This window comes from Melospiza georgiana, chromosome 1 (assembly GCF_028018845.1).
Source record: "Melospiza georgiana isolate bMelGeo1 chromosome 1, bMelGeo1.pri, whole genome shotgun sequence".
Classification (NCBI taxonomy): Eukaryota; Metazoa; Chordata; class Aves; order Passeriformes; family Passerellidae; genus Melospiza; species Melospiza georgiana.
Window position 1 is genome coordinate 88,407,742 of NC_080430.1, and position 18,921 is coordinate 88,426,662.

The following is an 18,921-nucleotide window of genomic DNA, read 5'->3' on the forward strand; positions in this document are numbered from 1 at the left end:
TGTCTATAGAGAAGAGTCAGCATAGCTGAGATGATGTCTGCAGGTTCCCATGGTTTAAAAGAATATGGCAGCATATACAGGGGCAATTTGTCAATCTGTAGTGGAGGTATGGTAGCTCATCCTTTCAACCCCTTCAGATTTTGGTCTATGTGACCTTGCATATCTGCTGCTGGCATTTATTCCATATGAAGATATTTGTCAGAAACAAAAAATAACCTGAATAATGTAATTTATCAAGTGTGAAGCGTTGGTAACTGATTCTTGAATGTTTTTTTACTTCTCAGTGATATCTATTTATTAAGCTTCCAGTTTGATAATGAGTTCTGCTGATGTGCTGCCATTGGAGTTGCTGTTCTGGTTCCCGTTTTTGTTTCAGTATAATAATCAGATACATTTTGAAAAGTCACCTCTTGATGATAGTCTCTGCTTTGCTGGTTGGCAGTGCAGCATGCAGCTACAGAAAATGTTAAAGCACCTGAAAAAGAGCTGCGGACAATAAAATATTGTAGCTCCCCACATCATATAAGGATCCATCCAGATTTTTGTTGTAGTCTGTTGGCAAACTGCAAAACCCCCTTGGCAGCAGCCAGCTGGGCTGTACCTGTTAGTGCCAAGTGATCAATTTGAGTGGCTCTTTATGAGTCTGGAGTCCCATCTGCTCTGCTTGTGAGGAGGTGGAAGGCACTGTATATAAGTGACCAACATTCAAAGAAAGAGTGGCTTCATGAACTGTAACAAAACATCACGCTGATGCCAGAGAAATGCTTTCCCCTCTATTGAAAAGGCAAGACTCAGTCTCGAGAATTGGCTTCATGTTAGAACTGTAAACAGTTCCTATTTTATAACCATGCAAGTATGTAGCTTGTTATATTTTCATCCAGAGTCTGTAGGGGTTCTTTTTCTTGCAGAATTTGTTCAAAGCCTGTGCATACCTCTGGAGGAATAAAGGAAAATGAGTTTGTTCTTCATTATTGCTGTTTGCAGTAAGGCAAATTGCCTCTGAAAACACAAGGACTGCTCTTCAAAGACACATTTCTGTCCTCTATATGAATGTTTGCAAATGTGCATGCGTGTGTGGCTACCATATGTACTTAGCATGTTTGTTGCCACATGTGGCTGACTTCTTTACCCTGCCTGCTTTTAGTGCACCCTTTTATACTAATTTGGGCTGTCAGTGATGCAGAAGGGGGGAGGAGAGGTGTTCAATGTTATGGAGTGTTTACAATACTGTGTTATAGGGAATGACCAGAGTGTTTCAGAGACATAAGAAGTAGTCCTAATTAACCTGTTTAACAGCTCACTTGTGGATAAGGCAAACAGTCTAAAGCCTGATACAGCTGTATTCATGAATTTATTCCTTAGCAAATAATGGTGGATAAAATTAGCAGACATCTGGAACAGGCACATATTTAAAAGTTATTTTGGTCGAAATGTATAAAGCATACTATGAAGAATATGATTGGTAGCTGGTCTTAATAAACAGTTAGTGAGTTCTGCCTGCCTAAAATGCAAAACAGATGTATCTTTGTTCTTTTAAAGTGACTTTGATGAATAAACTACATGTGACGTCAGGTACAAGCTATTGGATGTCTGAGTCCGGCAGAGAAATTTTTCAGAATAAAAAAAAAAACTTTCCATTGTAGGCTCTGGAGAGAACAAAGTGAATTCCAGTGCATTGCTCTCAGAGCAAATAGAAGCAGGTTCAGAATCTTTAGATAGTCAATTCAGATGTTTATTATTGTTGTAATTTTCAGGAAGATCTGGTTTTGTCTGCTGCATTTTCCTCTCCTTACAGCAAGTCTCAGATTTTGGCAATTTGCACCAGTATTAAGGGGCTCTGGGTTTGGAGAGATTTTTTTTCTTCTTTTGGTTGTTTTTTTTTTCTCTCCCATTTTAGTTTTGGGAGAGGGAGGTTTGAGAGGAGGAGGAGGAGGAGGAGGTGAAAGAGGAGGGTGAAAAAGAGGACAGACAAATGCTTCCAAAAAGGAGAACTGTGCCGACAAAATACTGTAGCTAAAGATTCTTTAGCTCTGCTAGTTTTTACTTTTATATTGTAATGAGTAATTTAACATTTTTCAGGGCAGCAGTCTTTGCTTTAGTGTGCACTTTTTGGCAGATTGAGCAAGCAAGCAGTTCAGTGCTGTACTCCTTGTGTCAGGAAGTCAGCTCATTTTCTGCAGGTGTTTCATCCATAAACAAGCATCAGCCACAGGCTTCTTTTTCTTTACGGAAACCCTCTGGAATTTAACTTTCAGATACAAATACTTGGAGAAGTTGGCAGCAGAGGAGTATGAGAAGGAGCTGAAGAGTCGGAGTGTCAGCCGAGGCAGAAGTGAGCTGTCCTTAAACCTGAGATCCCCTTCAGCTCCATCCTCACCTGTACCCAAGTGCATCAGCCCAGCATCCATAGAGTCCCAGGAAGAGCTGACGACCCCTTCCATCCCGAGTGGAACTCCTCAGCCCTCAGAAGGTAAGTGAAAAGGAGGGTAGGGGTAACAATCCTGGGTTTATCAGTTTCTCTTGGGTTGGTGATTTTTGATGCATGAGTGCAAGAATGCAATCTGTAAGGTGTCAGAGTAAAGGGTGCTACATTGTTCCATCCTGTCTTCCTAAATTGCCTATTTTTTTTGCATTGATTTGGATATCATGTAATCTGTTCAATAATAGGATACATTGCCAATTGTTGCTATGATTCATGCTATCATTTTCTGTTGCTTTTCAAATTGAATAATTAGAAAATAGAGAATAAAGAAGGTCTTAATTTTAGTGTCATATTCCTTATATATGAGGAGTTACTGAATACTAGACAAACAGCATTCCTGCCAACAGATTTTGCGTATGTGGATTCTCTGAAAGAAATGCAACAGATGAATGCCAAGATTATAATAACCTTCCAGTAGAGCACAGGCTGAATGTGACCAACTGAAAAGTTCTTGAATTGAAGGCAGGGGGAGTGTGTTAATTATTTTTAATACCAAGAAAAAACTCTTAAAATTGTAGCGCAAGTCATAAAGGACTTAAAAGAGACCACAGACAATTAGTAAAAAGGAAAGTATAACTAGTGTTTGCATGGTTGGTTTGCTGTCACATAATTTATTGGTGTACAGAGCAATGCTTTTTGTCTATGTTTGTATGTCATTCTGCCACTTGCATCATGTACCTCTCCTTCAGTCCTCAAAACAACACATGCCATACAGATTTATATTTGCACCACATGATGTTGCATTAACATGGGGAGCTAGAATGCATGTTGAGGGCAAATTATCACCATCACTCATTTTTATTTTATTTGATTTCCTGCTACATGCTATTGGTGATTAATGCATTTGTAACTTGCACTGCTTGGTTTTATGGAGTGTTATGGCTGGTAGCATGCTATAAAGCAAGGCAATTTAAGAAAAATGTTACAAATACTGAATGCTGCATATGTTTGTCCTCACCGTACTAAGTAGGTGAAGTTTATTTTATTTAGTTTTATATATTTTCCCAATTATATTCCCCAGTTTTCTTGTTTGGAACCTTAAGAGTCTCAGTGGAATCATTTGAACTTAGAAACCACAGATTTTTTCCTCCAATACTGATAGTCAGAAATATCCAAACACCCATTTTGTTTAGTGCTGTATTGCTTTTAGAAAAAATAAGCTGGATTTTTCCACCATTAGGATTTCAGAGCTGGGTAGGGAGCAAATATCTCTTTTGATGATTATTTTAACATATTTCTCCTGGAAGCATTAAAAAAATTGCAGCATGAAATGGAGCAGCACGAACCATTTGGAGAATACATTTAGAGCAGGTGTACAGGGCAGATTCAGACAGCCAGAATATGGCAAAGCTATCAACATGTGGGTAGACAGGACATCTCTACTAAAACTCTTAGCAATATAGTAGGCATTGGAGGGCAGCACCTGGAAGCCTGGCAAATGGACCACAAGGAGAGACTACATGGATGGGGCAGGGTAGCCTTCCAGCCAAGGGCAGCTGCAGGCAGATAGCCAGGATAGAACCTAAACAGGGGCCTGAAATCTGCATACTTCAGTGGGGTCTGGGCATGGGGAATGACTGTTTTTTCAGACCTACCAAGAGTATTGGAAAGATCATAGGTAGTCATGAGCATGTGGGCAGGACACACCATCTGGAAGTGCCCATATTATTGGATATCTGCCAGCAGGGGATAGGCTTAATGTAGACACTGTGTCATGGTCTCTCTACTATTACTTGACTTCCTTATGCTCCATACTTAATTAAAATCTCAGTTTTACTGGTTTTAGGAAGGGTTATGAATCCCACTTAATACGTAGAGAAAATGAAGCATTAACTTGCTTAAGTCAGTTGTAAGAAAAGCTGAAACAGAGCCATGGACAGAACTCAGATTGCTTGCACCTCAATATGGGGTTGCTTTTAATATGAAGTTTACCATCTTCCCAAGCAGGAATGAAACTGCAGAAGGAAAACAGTTCCTTGGTTCTGTGCATATGATGCTCTAAAGACTCTGCAAGAATGGTGTTAACAGATGTGTGACATTCATCTGCAGAATTCAGAACCTGAGGTCAAAGGCAAAGAGTGTTCATCTACTAGCTAAACAATAAGGGATTTTTGATTTATTTTATTCCTTTTGTGCTGAAATATCCTTTGGCCAATCTGGTATCTACTGTTATTAAGAAGGAAACAGATTCTGTCTGTGGAACTTTGTCTCACACTGTGAAATGTGTCAGTGCCATTACCCAATATAAAAATCTGGGCTTACTGAGCTGCAGTGTTTTCTCATATAAAACAATTGGTTCCACTAAAGTAATCAAGTCTTGTAGGACTTACTCTTGTAAAACTTGTATTATGGTATTCAGAGGAAATGAAGGCAGTCCTGTAACTACAAAAAGGAACTTAATATTTTTTTTCAGAGCAGCTACTTACTTTTTTGTAATTTAATTGGAGAATATTTTGTGAAGTGCAAGTATGCAGTAAAGGAGGACCAACAATAACTGAGACATCTCTGAAGTCAATCTACAAAGGAATTTCAGGTGAACCCTTCTCTGAAAAAAGCAGCTTTTTTAGCTCTTAATAAAGTAAGCAGGCCAACCCAAGTGTGAATGGTGGACAGTAGGACACCTTCTGAACATAGTGGTAGTTGAGCAGGGTTCAGATGCTGCCCAAAGCATGGCTGATAAGAGCATCTCAGCAAATGGGGAAGCAGCAGAGCATGAGCATGCAATGAGGCCGATGCAGGCCCAGCTGCAGAGCCAAAGGAACCATGATACAGAAAGTCTGAGGAGGAACTGGGGTTGGAGGATAAAAAAATGAACATTTCTGACTGCACAAAGAAAGAGCCAATTCAGTCTGCACCTGTTCTTACCAACACAAAGAATGGAAGGAAAAGATTGGAGTGGGAGTGGGGAGGGATAAAGAGTCCCTGCAGAATTCAAAGGAAGAGGAATCCTGTGCTGGAGTAGCTGAAGGGAGATAACAGCCAAGACTTCAGGCAATGCCTGAACAATTGACCAAGAGGTCTTAGGCAGACATAGACATTTTCAGACTTACTGTATGCATCCACAAGAGACACCAAACATCTCTATCTCACACCTCCAAGTAGAAGGCAGAGAAAGTAGATGGGGATGTGGTTGGCTAATCAATTAGCCTGACAGGGGATTAGATGTGAGCCCAGAGGGATATTTCTTCTCTCTGAGGGCTTATAGGGGACTGTAGGGTTGAGTTCTTATCAGCAGGATACAGCATCTTGTGTCTGCTTCAAAGTTGATTTATAGTTGAGTATTAAAGGAAATATCCATATCCCTCTACCACATTATAAGTCCTTAGGCTTGCTTTTCAGAAGGGATCAGCTTATAAAGGTATCATGCTTCTTCACATCTCAGGCACACCTTCTTTGCTGTTGATGCTTTTTGATATGAATATGACCAGGCTTGCTTTCCTGAGTCTTTTCAGTCTCCACCGGCAAGAAGTCTGAAGACAGGACAGAGCCTGGTCTGTTATTTATTTCTCTTGCCACCTGTGAGGTTGCCACTTAGAGTAGTGTTTTGTCTGATATTAAAATGGAGCCAGTAGGTGGGGGACTGAAAGATTGAGCTCATTTCAAATAGGCCACTACCAAGCATTCACTGAGAATTGTATTTTTTAACATCATCAGAAGTTCCACTAATATCAATGCAGTGAATTACATGATGGAAGTGCAAGGGATAGACACATGTCTAGCTTGCTGGCTTTGTTCTCTTGATAGTGTTTCCTGGCAGATTTGATTTTTTTACTGTTTCTTAAGGGAAGTGCTGCTGGACTTAGCTCACTATTTTCAAGTGCTTTTGGCTATAGGTGGATTGTTTGATATTATCCCTAGAGAGAGAAAGAGAGGGGTTGTCAAAATGAGTGTCAATATATCCTTGTTTTGTTCCAGTACTTAGATTTTGTTATTCCTGGAACTCAAAAGTGCAGACTATGTTAGTATGGTGCTCTTTACTCTTTGTTATGTATTAGATTTTGCTAAGTTGCTGCATATTTCTGGTATATGTGGAATATTTCTTGTTAGAAGAGTATCTGGAATTCTTTTGAACATTCAAATTTTCTCAATCATTTCTTACATCTCCTCTGACTTTTTTCTATTGAATCTTCAGTGTGGCTTCATGGTGACAAAGTTGCAGTAAGCTTTAGGTGTCCTGGCCGTGTTGTAATTAGCTTCTTTCTCCATCTGAGATGTTGGAGTTGACTTCTTTGGTTATTGCATGACAGTTGGTTTGGTTTTGGGTTTTTTTAGAGATAAATATCTAACATTATCTGAAATTAGGATAATTCATGGATGAATTGGTGACATTTGTATATATGGACCACTGAACCATGACAAGCTGAGAATCTTTCTTGCTAAAGTACCACATTAGTTCCAGGAACTCCTGAAGAATTCCTAAGCTTTCATCTCAGTAATATTCAAATCTTGGCTTGACTTTTAAATGTTCTCATTCTATATGTACACACTGACAGCTGTGGTGAGAAACACATCACCGGGATTTGCAGCGTCTGCCAACTTCTTGACAGCCCTCTGTAATTTTGATTCTCTCCTAGGCCGTGTCCAGGATACAGTCATAGGTAAGGTACATTTGGAGAAACGAGGCATGGGCAGAGGTGCTTGCTTATCTAGTATTAGACATTTAGGTGCTCTCAATGGAGAAGAATGTTCATTATTTTGGCTTATATTTACTTAGGATAAATCTACTTACCTGTTCAATAGAGGACTGAAATATTTAAATTGCATTCCAGTATTTCAGTGTGATTTTTTTCCCCTTCAAAGGTTCATATTGTACTTGAAGAAATTCTCATTGTATTTTGTGTAATCCAAAGACAATGAGAAGTCCAGAAAACTCTTTTGCAATATTGTAATGAAAAATAGTTAACAGAGGGACAAAACAAGTGTGACTTGGTCATTATAGCTCAGCCGCCCACAAGATGGAATACAGAGGAAGGGAAAAACTGGCAGAATTCAGGAAGTATGCAGAGCTAACATGCATGTCCATTTTTGCCACACTTTGCATGGCCGTTTCAGGTTTCAGAGAACTGTGAGCTTCTTGATGTGAATATGTGTGGATGCTCTTCATTTTCTTTGCAGCATGCAGAGAATATTTGCATGTGAAAGTCTGCTGTTACTGCTAAAAACCCTAAAAGTGAATGAATTATTTTTACTAGGAAAGCAGGGAAGAAGAAACCAAGTATACTATCAACAGTGTTTGCTGTGTGCCAACTGATAAAAAAGCTCATTGTGTGCCATATGCCAACCAACTGGAACTAAATATGTGCCATATGCCAGGCAGTTGGAAACTTTGCTGAATTTTGATGTGGCTATTCTGAAGTAAATGTGCATGAAACAACATATGGTTTTTGTCAGCCAAATGTGTGACAGTGCCATTTCGAGACTGTGCCATTCAAGTGTGTTATTAAAACTAATATTTGTATTTTTTTTTTGTTGAAGTGTTCCTCATCAGGTGAGAAAAGAACTCTTCCAGAACCTAAAGAAAATTCAACCAAAAGCCACAGTCATCCTCCTTTTTGTTTGGTTTTTTGTTTGTTTTTTTTTTTAATCTCTTGTTTCCTGGCTCTGTCTAGGGGCACTGAGTTGTCAATGCTCAGGTGAGATGCCCATTTTCTGCTGATTCATTCAAATCCTTGTGCGAGTCCAACACTGCAGCTGTGGAAGTATGTATAAAACCAGTGGGCTGGCTCCAGACAGCCAGTGAGGGGCCTGCCAGGCCACTCTCACCTGCAATGCTGTCGTCACACAACATCCATCAGTCTGTTGCTCCTAATGTTCCTAAGCACGCCGTGGGCTAGCATTTTATTTTCTTTCCATAAGGCACTTGTACAACTCTCACGTCGCTCTCGTTTTGAGGGGTGAGACTGCTCTGTTGTTAAGTGAATCTCTTTCTCCCATTGTTCTCTCCACCAGTGAGTGCCAGTGAACCCGAACCCGAGACAGAGACAGAACCAGAACCAGAGCAGGAGGCTGAGGCTGAGGCCAAGCAGGGAACGGAGACACCCAAGGAAATAGAGGCTGCAGAGGTGGGACCAGAGAGTGAGGTGGAGCAAGGACCAGAGAGAGAGCCAGAAGAAAGTGCAATACTCAGTGAAAAGGAGAGGCAGAATGAGGAAGTGAATGAAAAAGACAACTGTTCTGCATCCAGTATATCCTCAGCAAGCAGCACTTTAGAGAGGGAAGAGAGAGAGGACAAGTTAACCAGTGACAATGAAACTGGTAAAGTGAAGCTTTTTCAATAATGAAGGGTTTCTGGTGGAAAAAAAAGTGTTAAATTAGCAGCTCTGATATTGTGTTAATTAGCTAACAAACCCTTTGCACCTGTCTAAGACTTTCTTCACCATGGCCAAATCTTGTCTACTTTCTGCTTGGACATCCAGATGTTGTTTGGGTTACTATGTTTGAGGGACAGTAGGGCCTTGATGAAATGAAGTTTCATTTGATTTGAGACCATTTTCTTCCCCTAAGATTAATATATTAACTACTGAATCAGCATGTGCAGAGACTTGGATCTCTAAGTCCTGGAGAACTTATTTGGGTTTTCTGTGCATGAGGCAGTGAGACAAAGGGCTGTGCTGGCACGATTCCTCATGAACTTCCAGATACCATTTCTCATAATTTTAGTGGAAATTTCAGTGAGGGCTGAGATGTTTGTTCCTTCCCTTCAGTACTTCTGTCTTGGACAGGCTTCAGACAGCAGAGGGAGATAAACAGGAGCTGCTGAAGATAGGTCTGGGCTGTGGCCATCTTTAGCTCATGTGGAGGAGGTGCATGAAATACACCTTATCTGGAAAAGACCAGTTTCATGGTGCTGAGGGATTCTAGTGAAATAGGCCACCAGGTACCAGCCTGGAAAGGCTCAGCCTGGGAAACACACTAAGTACCAAGCTTTTGCCCAGAGAGATAATGGTAACCAGTTTCTGCCCAGAAAGATAATGATTTCAGCCCAGGCAGGGAGGAAATAAATGGCAGATTTTGACTTTGTTGATTACTCTTTTCCCTTTCGCATAGGGAGGAAAAGAAATGTCATGTAATTAGGGCATTTGATTCCCAAGTTTTCTTTGGTCTGAACCATGGAATTGTCCTATACTCTCTAAATTCTAGATAAGAAAATGAGATGTGCTTCATAGTGTGGAATAATCCTGCTCTGCCCTGGAAGAAGAGGGATAGTTCTGAATCCCAACGATTACCTCACAGACATAAACTGTCAGATTGAATTGTTCAAGTTTAAATCTGTCACTTTTTTTCTGGGAAGCATTACACAAATTTTATCCTAAATTTTAGAGCTATTTTCTTTTCAGTCTGCACCAAGATTGAGTTACCTAGAATGCAATTGTACTCATAAAGAATGTAGATAGATATATCTGTAGGAAAGGCTAGGGAAGGATCACAGATGAAGGATGCTGCTACACTGTGGTATAGTCCAAGATAGGCCAAGTGCAAAAAAGAACAGTTGCAAGTCTTTTCTCATTACCTTGTCTATTACCAACCTGCTACCACTCTAATTTAAAGTCCTTATGTACTTTTGTTAAAAGCTAAGAAATGTATTCTTACTAAAATCAACATCTTAAAATTGTCCTACACGACCAGTAGACCAAAGATTTATTTGGTAGTGCTGTATAGGAGGACTCATGTAGTGAGTTGTTTGCTGTCCAGTAGGTAAGGAGTGCTGGAAAGCACACAAGGACTTCCTGTAGCAGTTTTAACATTCTCAAGAAGCATTTTGCCATTTATGAGATGGCCCATTGGTTCTGCCCAGGTGCGTTGAGGACAAAGGCTTGCCCTTGGTGCAAGCTTCTTCATTAGCCATATTGCCAAATTTGGCTTCCAACAAGTCTTATTTCTCCAATGGTATTCCCCACCTGTGAAGGGGAGAGCAGAAGAGGCCACCAAGGTAGCAAGAGTCTTCACAGATATGATCTTTGATCAACTTGGACAGTTGGGAGTGGAATTGGAGAATGCAAATTAGAGATTGTGTCTGGGCAAATTCTGATGAGTAGTTTTGCAAAGGGATTAAACACTGGAGGATCCCATCTGGTGAAACTGAGAGGGGTAGATCATGTGGGGTTTCTGGGATGGATCTTGGGAGCCATCTTCAACATCTTTGAAGGAAAGGCTTGGAGTAGGGGAAAAATCCTCTGAGAGGGCACAGCTGGGTAGAATACATAGTGTGGGGAAGGAGTTGTCTAGTGATGTTGTCTAATGAAGCTACCTCAGAGAGAAATCAGAGACTACCTCAGGTGGACAAGTATTGGTAAGAAAGCAATGCCAAGGATCAAGTTTGAGGAAAAATGAGCAGATAACGGAAGCAGTCAGTCCACCAGCAGGAGAGTAGGTCGTATCCATTTCTGAAAAAAGTCTTTCTTTTGTGTGGGATTAAACCTTTGGACTGATTTTAAAACGTGGTTTAGACCTTGATCTAAATAGAGACAGGAGTTACTGCTGTCTATATACTTTGTGCTGCAAGGCCCTACATTTTAATGCAATGTTGTTTTAAGAGAGGGGAGGCTGGGAGTTGTGGGGCCCTGGATGTATCTCACCAAGAGGACACTTTCTCAGAACACAGGACTAGATATTGTGGTAAGAAAGCAACTCCATTGACAGAGAAAGCTGTAAAATATACTTAAATCTCCAAGGTATTGAAAAAAGTGGCAACATAAGTGAAGAAACCAAGATAAAATGAGTGTTTAAGAAAAATAAAGATTGTGGGGGCCTTGTGGTTAAAGATTTTATTTTATACCTGTAGGCAACCCACAGGTATAAAATAAAATCTTTAACCACAAGGCCCCTCCAAAAAAGGCAAGCTAGCAATCAAAGTAAATGATGAAATAAAAGAAGTAGAGTTTATGAAAAATGTGTAAGGACTGTGGGGAACAGAAGGAATTCCATACAGGAAATACAGTAAGTGTGAAGAATTATCATTGTTTAATCACTTCATCTGATGCCCACTGGAAAAAGGAACACCATAATTGTTAGACACATTATCCACATTGGTTAATAGTATTAAATTCGGGGAAATGAAGTCACAGAGATGCTTACATCATATATTTTTCAAGTTTGACCACTATAATTTGTTATTTATGGTGCTGTCTCAGACATGGTATTTTCCTTATTATTGGTGAGAAAAGCAGTAGTCAGAAAGATGAAGGTTCATTACAGTGAAATGTTAAATGATTGTAATGTGGGAAGGCCAATAGTCTTTCAACACTGACATATAACAAGGAGGTTAACAGTGGTTGATGAGCAGAGGTATTTTATAGAGGTTCTCATTTCATAAACAACTTTTAAAATCTTGCTTATGCTTACACTCTTTGCCCTGAGAATTGCCCTGAGAGCTATACCCTGGGTATGCATCCTACTTTGGAATTCCAATAGTCTGTGTTGTGAAGATGGCCAGGTACCCAGCCAGGGGGTTCTGAGGGTCTGAAAGCTGCCCTTCCCTAGCCAGCAGGGTGGGAAGAGGAGAAGTAAACAGGTCAGCCTTGGCATCAGACAAGGAAGATCTCTTTCATATGATAATATTTTCCTGAGGTTGTTGGTCCAGTACATGGCCAGGTGAAGAATATGATGATAACCTGCTTTGTGTCATTGTCATGATATTTAAGCCCCATTCTGAAATACCAAAGGTTATAAGAATTTATGTACTGTATAAAATGAACTGAGGTAGTAAGTACAAAATCAACATCACAGATTTCAGGAGAAACCTGAATATTCAAATCCTGAAAGTCATATAGTCCCTACCAAACTACATGTTGTTCTCTAGTCCCCTTCCTTTTTGAGAATTACTCCGAACCCAAGATCAGGCCATATCAGTGCTGTATCTTATTTCAAACTTTTCACAGTAACTGTTTCCCTAGTTTAAGAGTAGTTGTACCTGCATTCCTCGCATGGTTTTTTTTGTTGCTTGAAGAGTGTTCTTGCTGCTCTGACTTCCCTCCCTTGACTCTTCCCATCTCATGTGTGTGATTGCAGGTCCATGGTCACAGACCATTCAGGATGCTGGTGTGAATGAGCAGTGCAGCAACATCCTCAACAACAAGCGGTTTATGCTGGACATGTTGTATGCGCATAACAAAAAGCCCAAAGATGAAGAGGAGAAGGAGCTGGAGGCGAAGGAGGAAAAGAAGGAGACGGAGGAAAGCGGGGAGTCACTCACTAGCCTAGCCAGCAGGATCTCTATACTTCAGGCCACAAAGCAGGCCAAAGATGAAAGTGTCAAAAAGATGGAGATTGGAAATCTGGACAACCAAGGCAGTGTGAAAGCCTTTGCAGAAAAATTTAACAGTGGTGAGCTGGCTAAAGGGACAGCAGTGCCTGAAGATGAAATCAGTGAACAGATCCCTGAGAAAACACCAGCACAGACAAAGAAGGAATCTGATTACATCTGGGATCAGCTCATGGCTAATCCTCGAGAACTTAAAATCAAGGACATGGATTTTACAGACTTGGGGGAGGAGGATGATGTAGATGTGTTGGACATGGATATGGGTCCTGGGGACTCCCTTGCTCCCCCTCCTCCACCTCCACCTTCTTTTTTGGGTTTGCCTCCTCCACCACCTCCCCCCTTGTTTGGATGTCCGCCTCCACCACCACCCTCTGGTAATTTATTGGCTCCTCCTCCACTGTTTGGCACTCCTCAGGGTTTAGGGTCACCCCAGGTTTCTAGGGGTCAGCCAGGATTTATAAAGAAGAAGAAAACCATCCGTCTGTTTTGGAATGAGGTACGGCCATTTGAGTGGCAGTGTAAAAACAACAAACGCTGCAGAGAATTCCTGTGGTCGAAACTGGAACCCATTAAGGTAGACACTTCCAAACTGGAGCATCTCTTTGAGTCGAAATCCAAAGAACTGCCTGTCACAAAGGTACAGCTTGTATTCAGTTTGCTATTTTTCTGCTATTGTATTGGTATTCATTCTGAATTAGATCTAGGTGATTTATGTTGTTTATATCAAACCAGTGGAAATTACTGGATGTGTTTCTAGCTTGGCCTATGACGGAAGATATTCCATGGCTTGACACTAGAGATGAGCCTGGGGTGGTTATGTGCCAAGTTGCCCTCCTGTCTCAGGTCTCCCAGCTGTGGGATAGCACTCCAGGTGGCAAATACCAACAAATTTTACATTTAGATTGTCCATAGCTGAGTGCCAAACTAGATACTGGAATCTGAAATATTTTCTGTTGCATTCATAAAAAGGTCACAGCGTGGTGATTCATATCTGTGTATTTGACAGTTCTTCACTTGGTAATATTTTCCTAATCATTATGTGGAAAGGTTAGAATATCAGACTGGATCTGCTGCAAAGAGTCTGCACATGTGCTTTGTTCTGAAGGATGGAATTGTCATGTTTACAGCCGAAATCTGCAGGGGTGTTGGGTTTTTGTTTTATACTGTTGAACAGGCCTATTTAAATCTTTAATTTATACAATGTGGCAATTTTAGGACAGAAGCTGGTACAGGAAATACCTCCATAGCTAGGATTCCCTCTTCCTTAGTATTGTTATAAAATAAACTCACAAAGGCTCATGACATGGTTGTTTAACATTGGAATCAACAATAAAAGGAACCTTTTTATAGTTACACTTAAGAGGAACTTGAAGTAGCGTTAAAAAAGTTATTAGCCTGAACATTTGTTTTTCGTGGCTACATAAACTCTTTTTCTTCTAAGCAGCATAATTGGTATCAGGGAAACGATTTTTTTTTCCAGTTCAAATGGTAGTAAAAAATGTCCATCTCTCTTAAAATAAATGAATGGCTTGTGTGTTTTCTCTGTATGCCTATATGTGTTATAGTAATATAAAAACAGTCAGCATCTTGAATATTTTACTTCTCTTTAACTAGAGAAAATTATGTGTTATAGATATTGTTGTTTGCTCCTACTCTGGGGAATCTGGAAGTCTCACAGTAAAGGTTCTCTGTGTCACTTGCCCAGTTTATTAAGTCAAAATTTTCTAAAAGTCATTCTTGATCATCTTGACAAAGTGGAAACCTTGGAATTTCTATAATCAAGCTCCCAAGTACCTAGCATGCAACAGGTACATAAAGAGCTGGCTCATGTAGATCCTGCCGCCACTGCTCTTAGCTGAATTTCTTTGTAACACAGATGCACACAAATCTGAAACGTATGTGTAGCACCTTTAAAAACACATCCAGCTGATTGTTCATCTGGCCAATGCCGAGATTAATTTCTCTCTCTGATTCCTTCTCTGCTGAGGAAGGAATGCTGGTGACACCGTGGCGTGCTACTCCTCATCTCTCTCCCCGTAAATACAAATCTGACACAGATGGTTCATAGATGGAAGGAATGAGAGCATTTTCTTAGATCCATAAAATATTTAATTCCTTGAATTGAACGTGGAATGATAACATACTTGCCATTTCCAAAATTTAGCTTTGTGCTAAGTGCCAGCATTGTAATGGAGCACTCTGGCTGATTCCTAATTTTTTATTCTCACATGAAATTTTGATAAAATTTTAAGTTGTTGGAGTTATGACTTGTTTACTTTTCCAGCCAATCATCATGCATGTTCCCAAACTACCCTTGGCCATTTTCCCTCCCTCACACTTGCTTCTCAAACCTGCCTGATGCTTTGGCAGAGCTTTTGGCTTCTGGCTGGAAATGAGTGAGCAGGTTTCTTTGAAATTAGTGCAAGTCTGAGGAATGATTTAGGTGCTTTCCCCTTGGCTACCAATAACTGCTCTCTGCATGAGACATTGTACTTTTGGCTCTCTTTCCAGCCTGTCCCATAACACAGACATAGAAGTCTCATTGTCTCATTGCAGAGAAGACAATGGGGACTGAGAAGTACCATAGTAGAGCTCTGTGCAGGCTTTTGAAAATCCTGCCTGGTTTTTGTGAACACCAGCAAATCTTCCAGAGCAGGAGATGGTCCTTAGATCAAGTGAGAGTGGGAATAATTAGGCAGACCACCGAATCCGTGAAAGACTTGAGGTTTGGTACAAAGATTACACTCAAATTAGGATAGCTCTCGATTTTTCCAGACTGCTTGGTTTATTTCCAGAGAGCACATTCCCCGTTGTGTCTAGTTTCTCCTGTCCAATGGCTGCAGTCCAAAACAGGTTTATGCTATAATATCGTAAAGTCTGACTCACAGCTCAGTTGGTTCAGCTGAAAAAAGAGAGTGCAGAGCAACAAATCAGAAGTCAAATCTCTAGATTTCATTTTAAGAGATGGAAGTAGCTGCATAGAAAAGGAACAGTCCAGAAGGATGAGAGGAAAAGCTAAGTCAGGGTGCATAAAGGGGGGGGGCTTGGCTCTGTCTTGTGCTTATGCTCTCTCATACAGCTGTAACCAATTTTACTCCAGTTTCTAATCCTTCACTGTGATTTCCACAACACACAGCTATAAACAGCTACTTCCTGGCTCATGAGAAGTTTTTCATTAAACACAATAGACTGTAATAAAATAAAGTGGATTGAAAATTGTAGGATATAATACAGGATTTTGGGGGCTGGGACTGTGAGAGGAGATTCTTGATTTTAGGAAAACTTATGCCACACTGAGAAACTTGCACATTGATATTATTTAGTGGAGCACCTTTAGTTGCAGATGGTTTATTTTTTAGACTAGAGCACCCTGCATTATATTTGCCAATAGAAGGAGTGATCAGGTATCCCCTCCAAACCAGTGTAGTATTTCCTTCCTTCTCACTCCACTGAACAAAGCAGATATTTTGGCAAAGTACTTCAAAGTGTTTACTTTTCTGTGAAGAGAAGTGAAAACATGCAGACACTCCTCAATCAAATGCTGTTGTTCAGCCCTTTTACCATCCACTTGGTTTTGCATGAAAGTATCATTTTGCTGATTCATGTATACCCTGTGGGATATAGTGATCCATCATGTGCCCGCAGACATAAAAATTAGTAGGAGAGAAGAAGGAATCTGTTTTCATGTGCACATGCTTAGTAGACATGTTCCTTTTGAAAGGATTTGTTGCAATTTCAGTGAATGCCAAGACAACTCATAAATGTGGACCAGAATTTCTGAAAAAGATTGCATACAGATATCCTGGAAAAAGTCAGTGGCAGCTGAGTGATGCCATTTTACATCTCTTGTATTAAATCCTTGCTAATTGAGATAGAAATTAAATAATATTTTTTTAAAAAATTTAAAAAGCCATCTCACTATTAAGGTAGATTTTTATGCACTACTTTTGCAGTAGTGCAAAATGCAGACTTTTACAACTTTAAAGGCAGAAGATATTTCTAAATTGATACTCATAATATAATTGTTTATTTATATGACCACTTGAAAAGTTTTTTTAATTTTTTTCTGCTTCCCATATTAATTAAAATAAAGAGGCATGTTTAAGACTATATTCTCATCAGACTGCAAATCCCTTTCTGTGGGATGGTAATAGGTTCTAAATAATCCATCTGGACTACCCAGTCTTCAACAGAGGCAAGAGAATGTGGCCAGTCAGGTCTTGTAAAGTGTCTTATAAACACTATAATTGTTACTACGTTGCAGAGGTGTTTGATTTCTAAAGATTATACTAACTGGTATGTTTGTATTTTATAATTACTTTGTAATTACACATAATAATATAGTACATATAATATTCAGAAGTTCAGGGATTACACTTCATACTGACACATTAAAATATAAAATCAAGCGCACTAGTTCACTGTTCCCTCAAGCCATTTAACTCACTCTCTGTTAATGAATTTATAAAGCATAGATTGAAGTCACCAAACGTTGTAGAACTTAGTAGTTGTAGCTTATTTTAACAGTCAGACACTTCCACCTGTGCAACTTCACTGCAGACAAAAAGCAATTATTTTCCTAGGGTAAGGTAGTAAAGTTCATAGTCGTAAAATCTTTCTCTTTTATTCATCCTTTTATTTGTTTGGAAAGGATTTCTTTGGAACTCAGACATCATCCCAAGAATGGATTTAAAATCTCTTCAGCCTCTGTTTTTGAGAAGGGTTACCACCCCAACATTTTATATCCCATATGCAGTTCTAGCTGTGGAAAATGCCTGCATGCACTCATGCCCTGTGCAGCTGATCTGTCTTCCATAACTCACTGCTCAGGAGTGTGTGCACTGTAGGGATCGCAGTGATCCCGGCTCTGAGCGTCCTGCGTCCCCCAAGTGAAAATGTCTGTCCTGTCAGACTTGGGAGCCTAAAAACAGAGCTGAAGATTTGAGGCTTTCTTACCCATACCACATGTGGGAAGCCTAAATTTAACTCCTTTCCTCTGGCTTTTTCCCTTCTGCATAAATTCTTTGGAGCTGTGTAATTCTGTGTTCTTAAGAACAAGGTAAAAAGTGATGGTTTTAAAAGGCTTAGTGCAATACAAGCTCAAAAGGAGGCAGTCTCTGGTGAACCCTCTTTGGTCTTAATGTGGTCTTGGCCACTAACTGTGGTCCTGAGAATGTGATTAGCGGCTGGGGAAGTAAAAGCTACTGCATCAAAGGAGAAGCTGCATCTCACATCCTCCAGGTAGCTCCCCAAGAAAAAGAGAAGACTATTATTTAAAAAGGGAAAATCCAGGAAGGCTTTGGGGATGCTTTTAAGCTGTTAAGAAGAGATCAGTTCTGACAGAACTGATAGAAAAACATTGAAAAAAATGTTATCTTTGCTCTCCTTAAATTTATTCCGTTTAGTGCAAAATTATTGTTTCTTTTTAAGTTTAGAAAAAACAACCCTCCTATTACTTTCTCAGATCATATACATGTGGTATTCTCTAATTCCTGTAAACAGCACCTGCCTTGAGTCCCATGTGTGTGCAAAAGTTGCATCCTACCACGTTAGTTGTTCTGGTATGATGAAAGGACTGTGGTATCATACGGGTATTTGGCAGGCTGCAGGAACCAGTGGGCAAACCTCTTCCTGTGTGAGCAAGGTTCTGGGCTGTGCCAGAAAAAGGTATCTTTTAATGATACAGCTGTATTCCCCATTATGGGCTGTCCACAGCTGGAGGTGCTTTGATGAAATCCTATTTACTAACTTCCAATTCAAAAACAGCACGTAGGCCTGGCAGTGGGGTATTTTGTGTCTCAGTGGCTGTGGTGCAGATCCAAAGAAAGTGAAGGACAAAGCTCAGTAGTCTAAAAAACAATCCTGAGCACAGATTGAGACTGGAGCAGTAAGTCTGCTCTTGGGCTTTCCCCAAATCCACAAGAGATCAAAGACTGATAACATCAGTGTGCAGGACTCCTCCCTACACTCCTGTGCTTGATGGCATTCCTCAGCCCATGTCTGATAGGGAAAAGGCAGAAGAACCACAGAAAACATGTTTACAGTGTTCACATATATGCAGAGGGAGGAAAAAACCTGAGTATGAGGAGCAGAGTCCTCTCACCTTTCAGCTACCCATCACGACATACATAGTTAACAAAGAGACACCTTCTAGCATGGGGTGATGAGAGAGAGAAAG

General features: G+C 40.2%; 1 protein-coding gene across 3 annotated transcripts in view; it reads left to right on the top strand.

The window, feature by feature from the left end:
- Positions 1-18,921, top strand: part of FHOD3 (formin homology 2 domain containing 3) — a 372,998-nt gene that overhangs the window by 298,795 nt on the left and 55,282 nt on the right. For all 3 annotated transcript variants that reach the window (XM_058026115.1, XM_058026125.1, XM_058026134.1), the window contains 3 exons: positions 2,256-2,470; positions 8,432-8,737; positions 12,491-13,380. In XM_058026115.1, the coding sequence (XP_057882098.1) occupies positions 2,256-2,470; positions 8,432-8,737; positions 12,491-13,380 (1,411 nt within the window). The remainder of the gene's footprint in view (positions 1-2,255; positions 2,471-8,431; positions 8,738-12,490; positions 13,381-18,921) is intronic.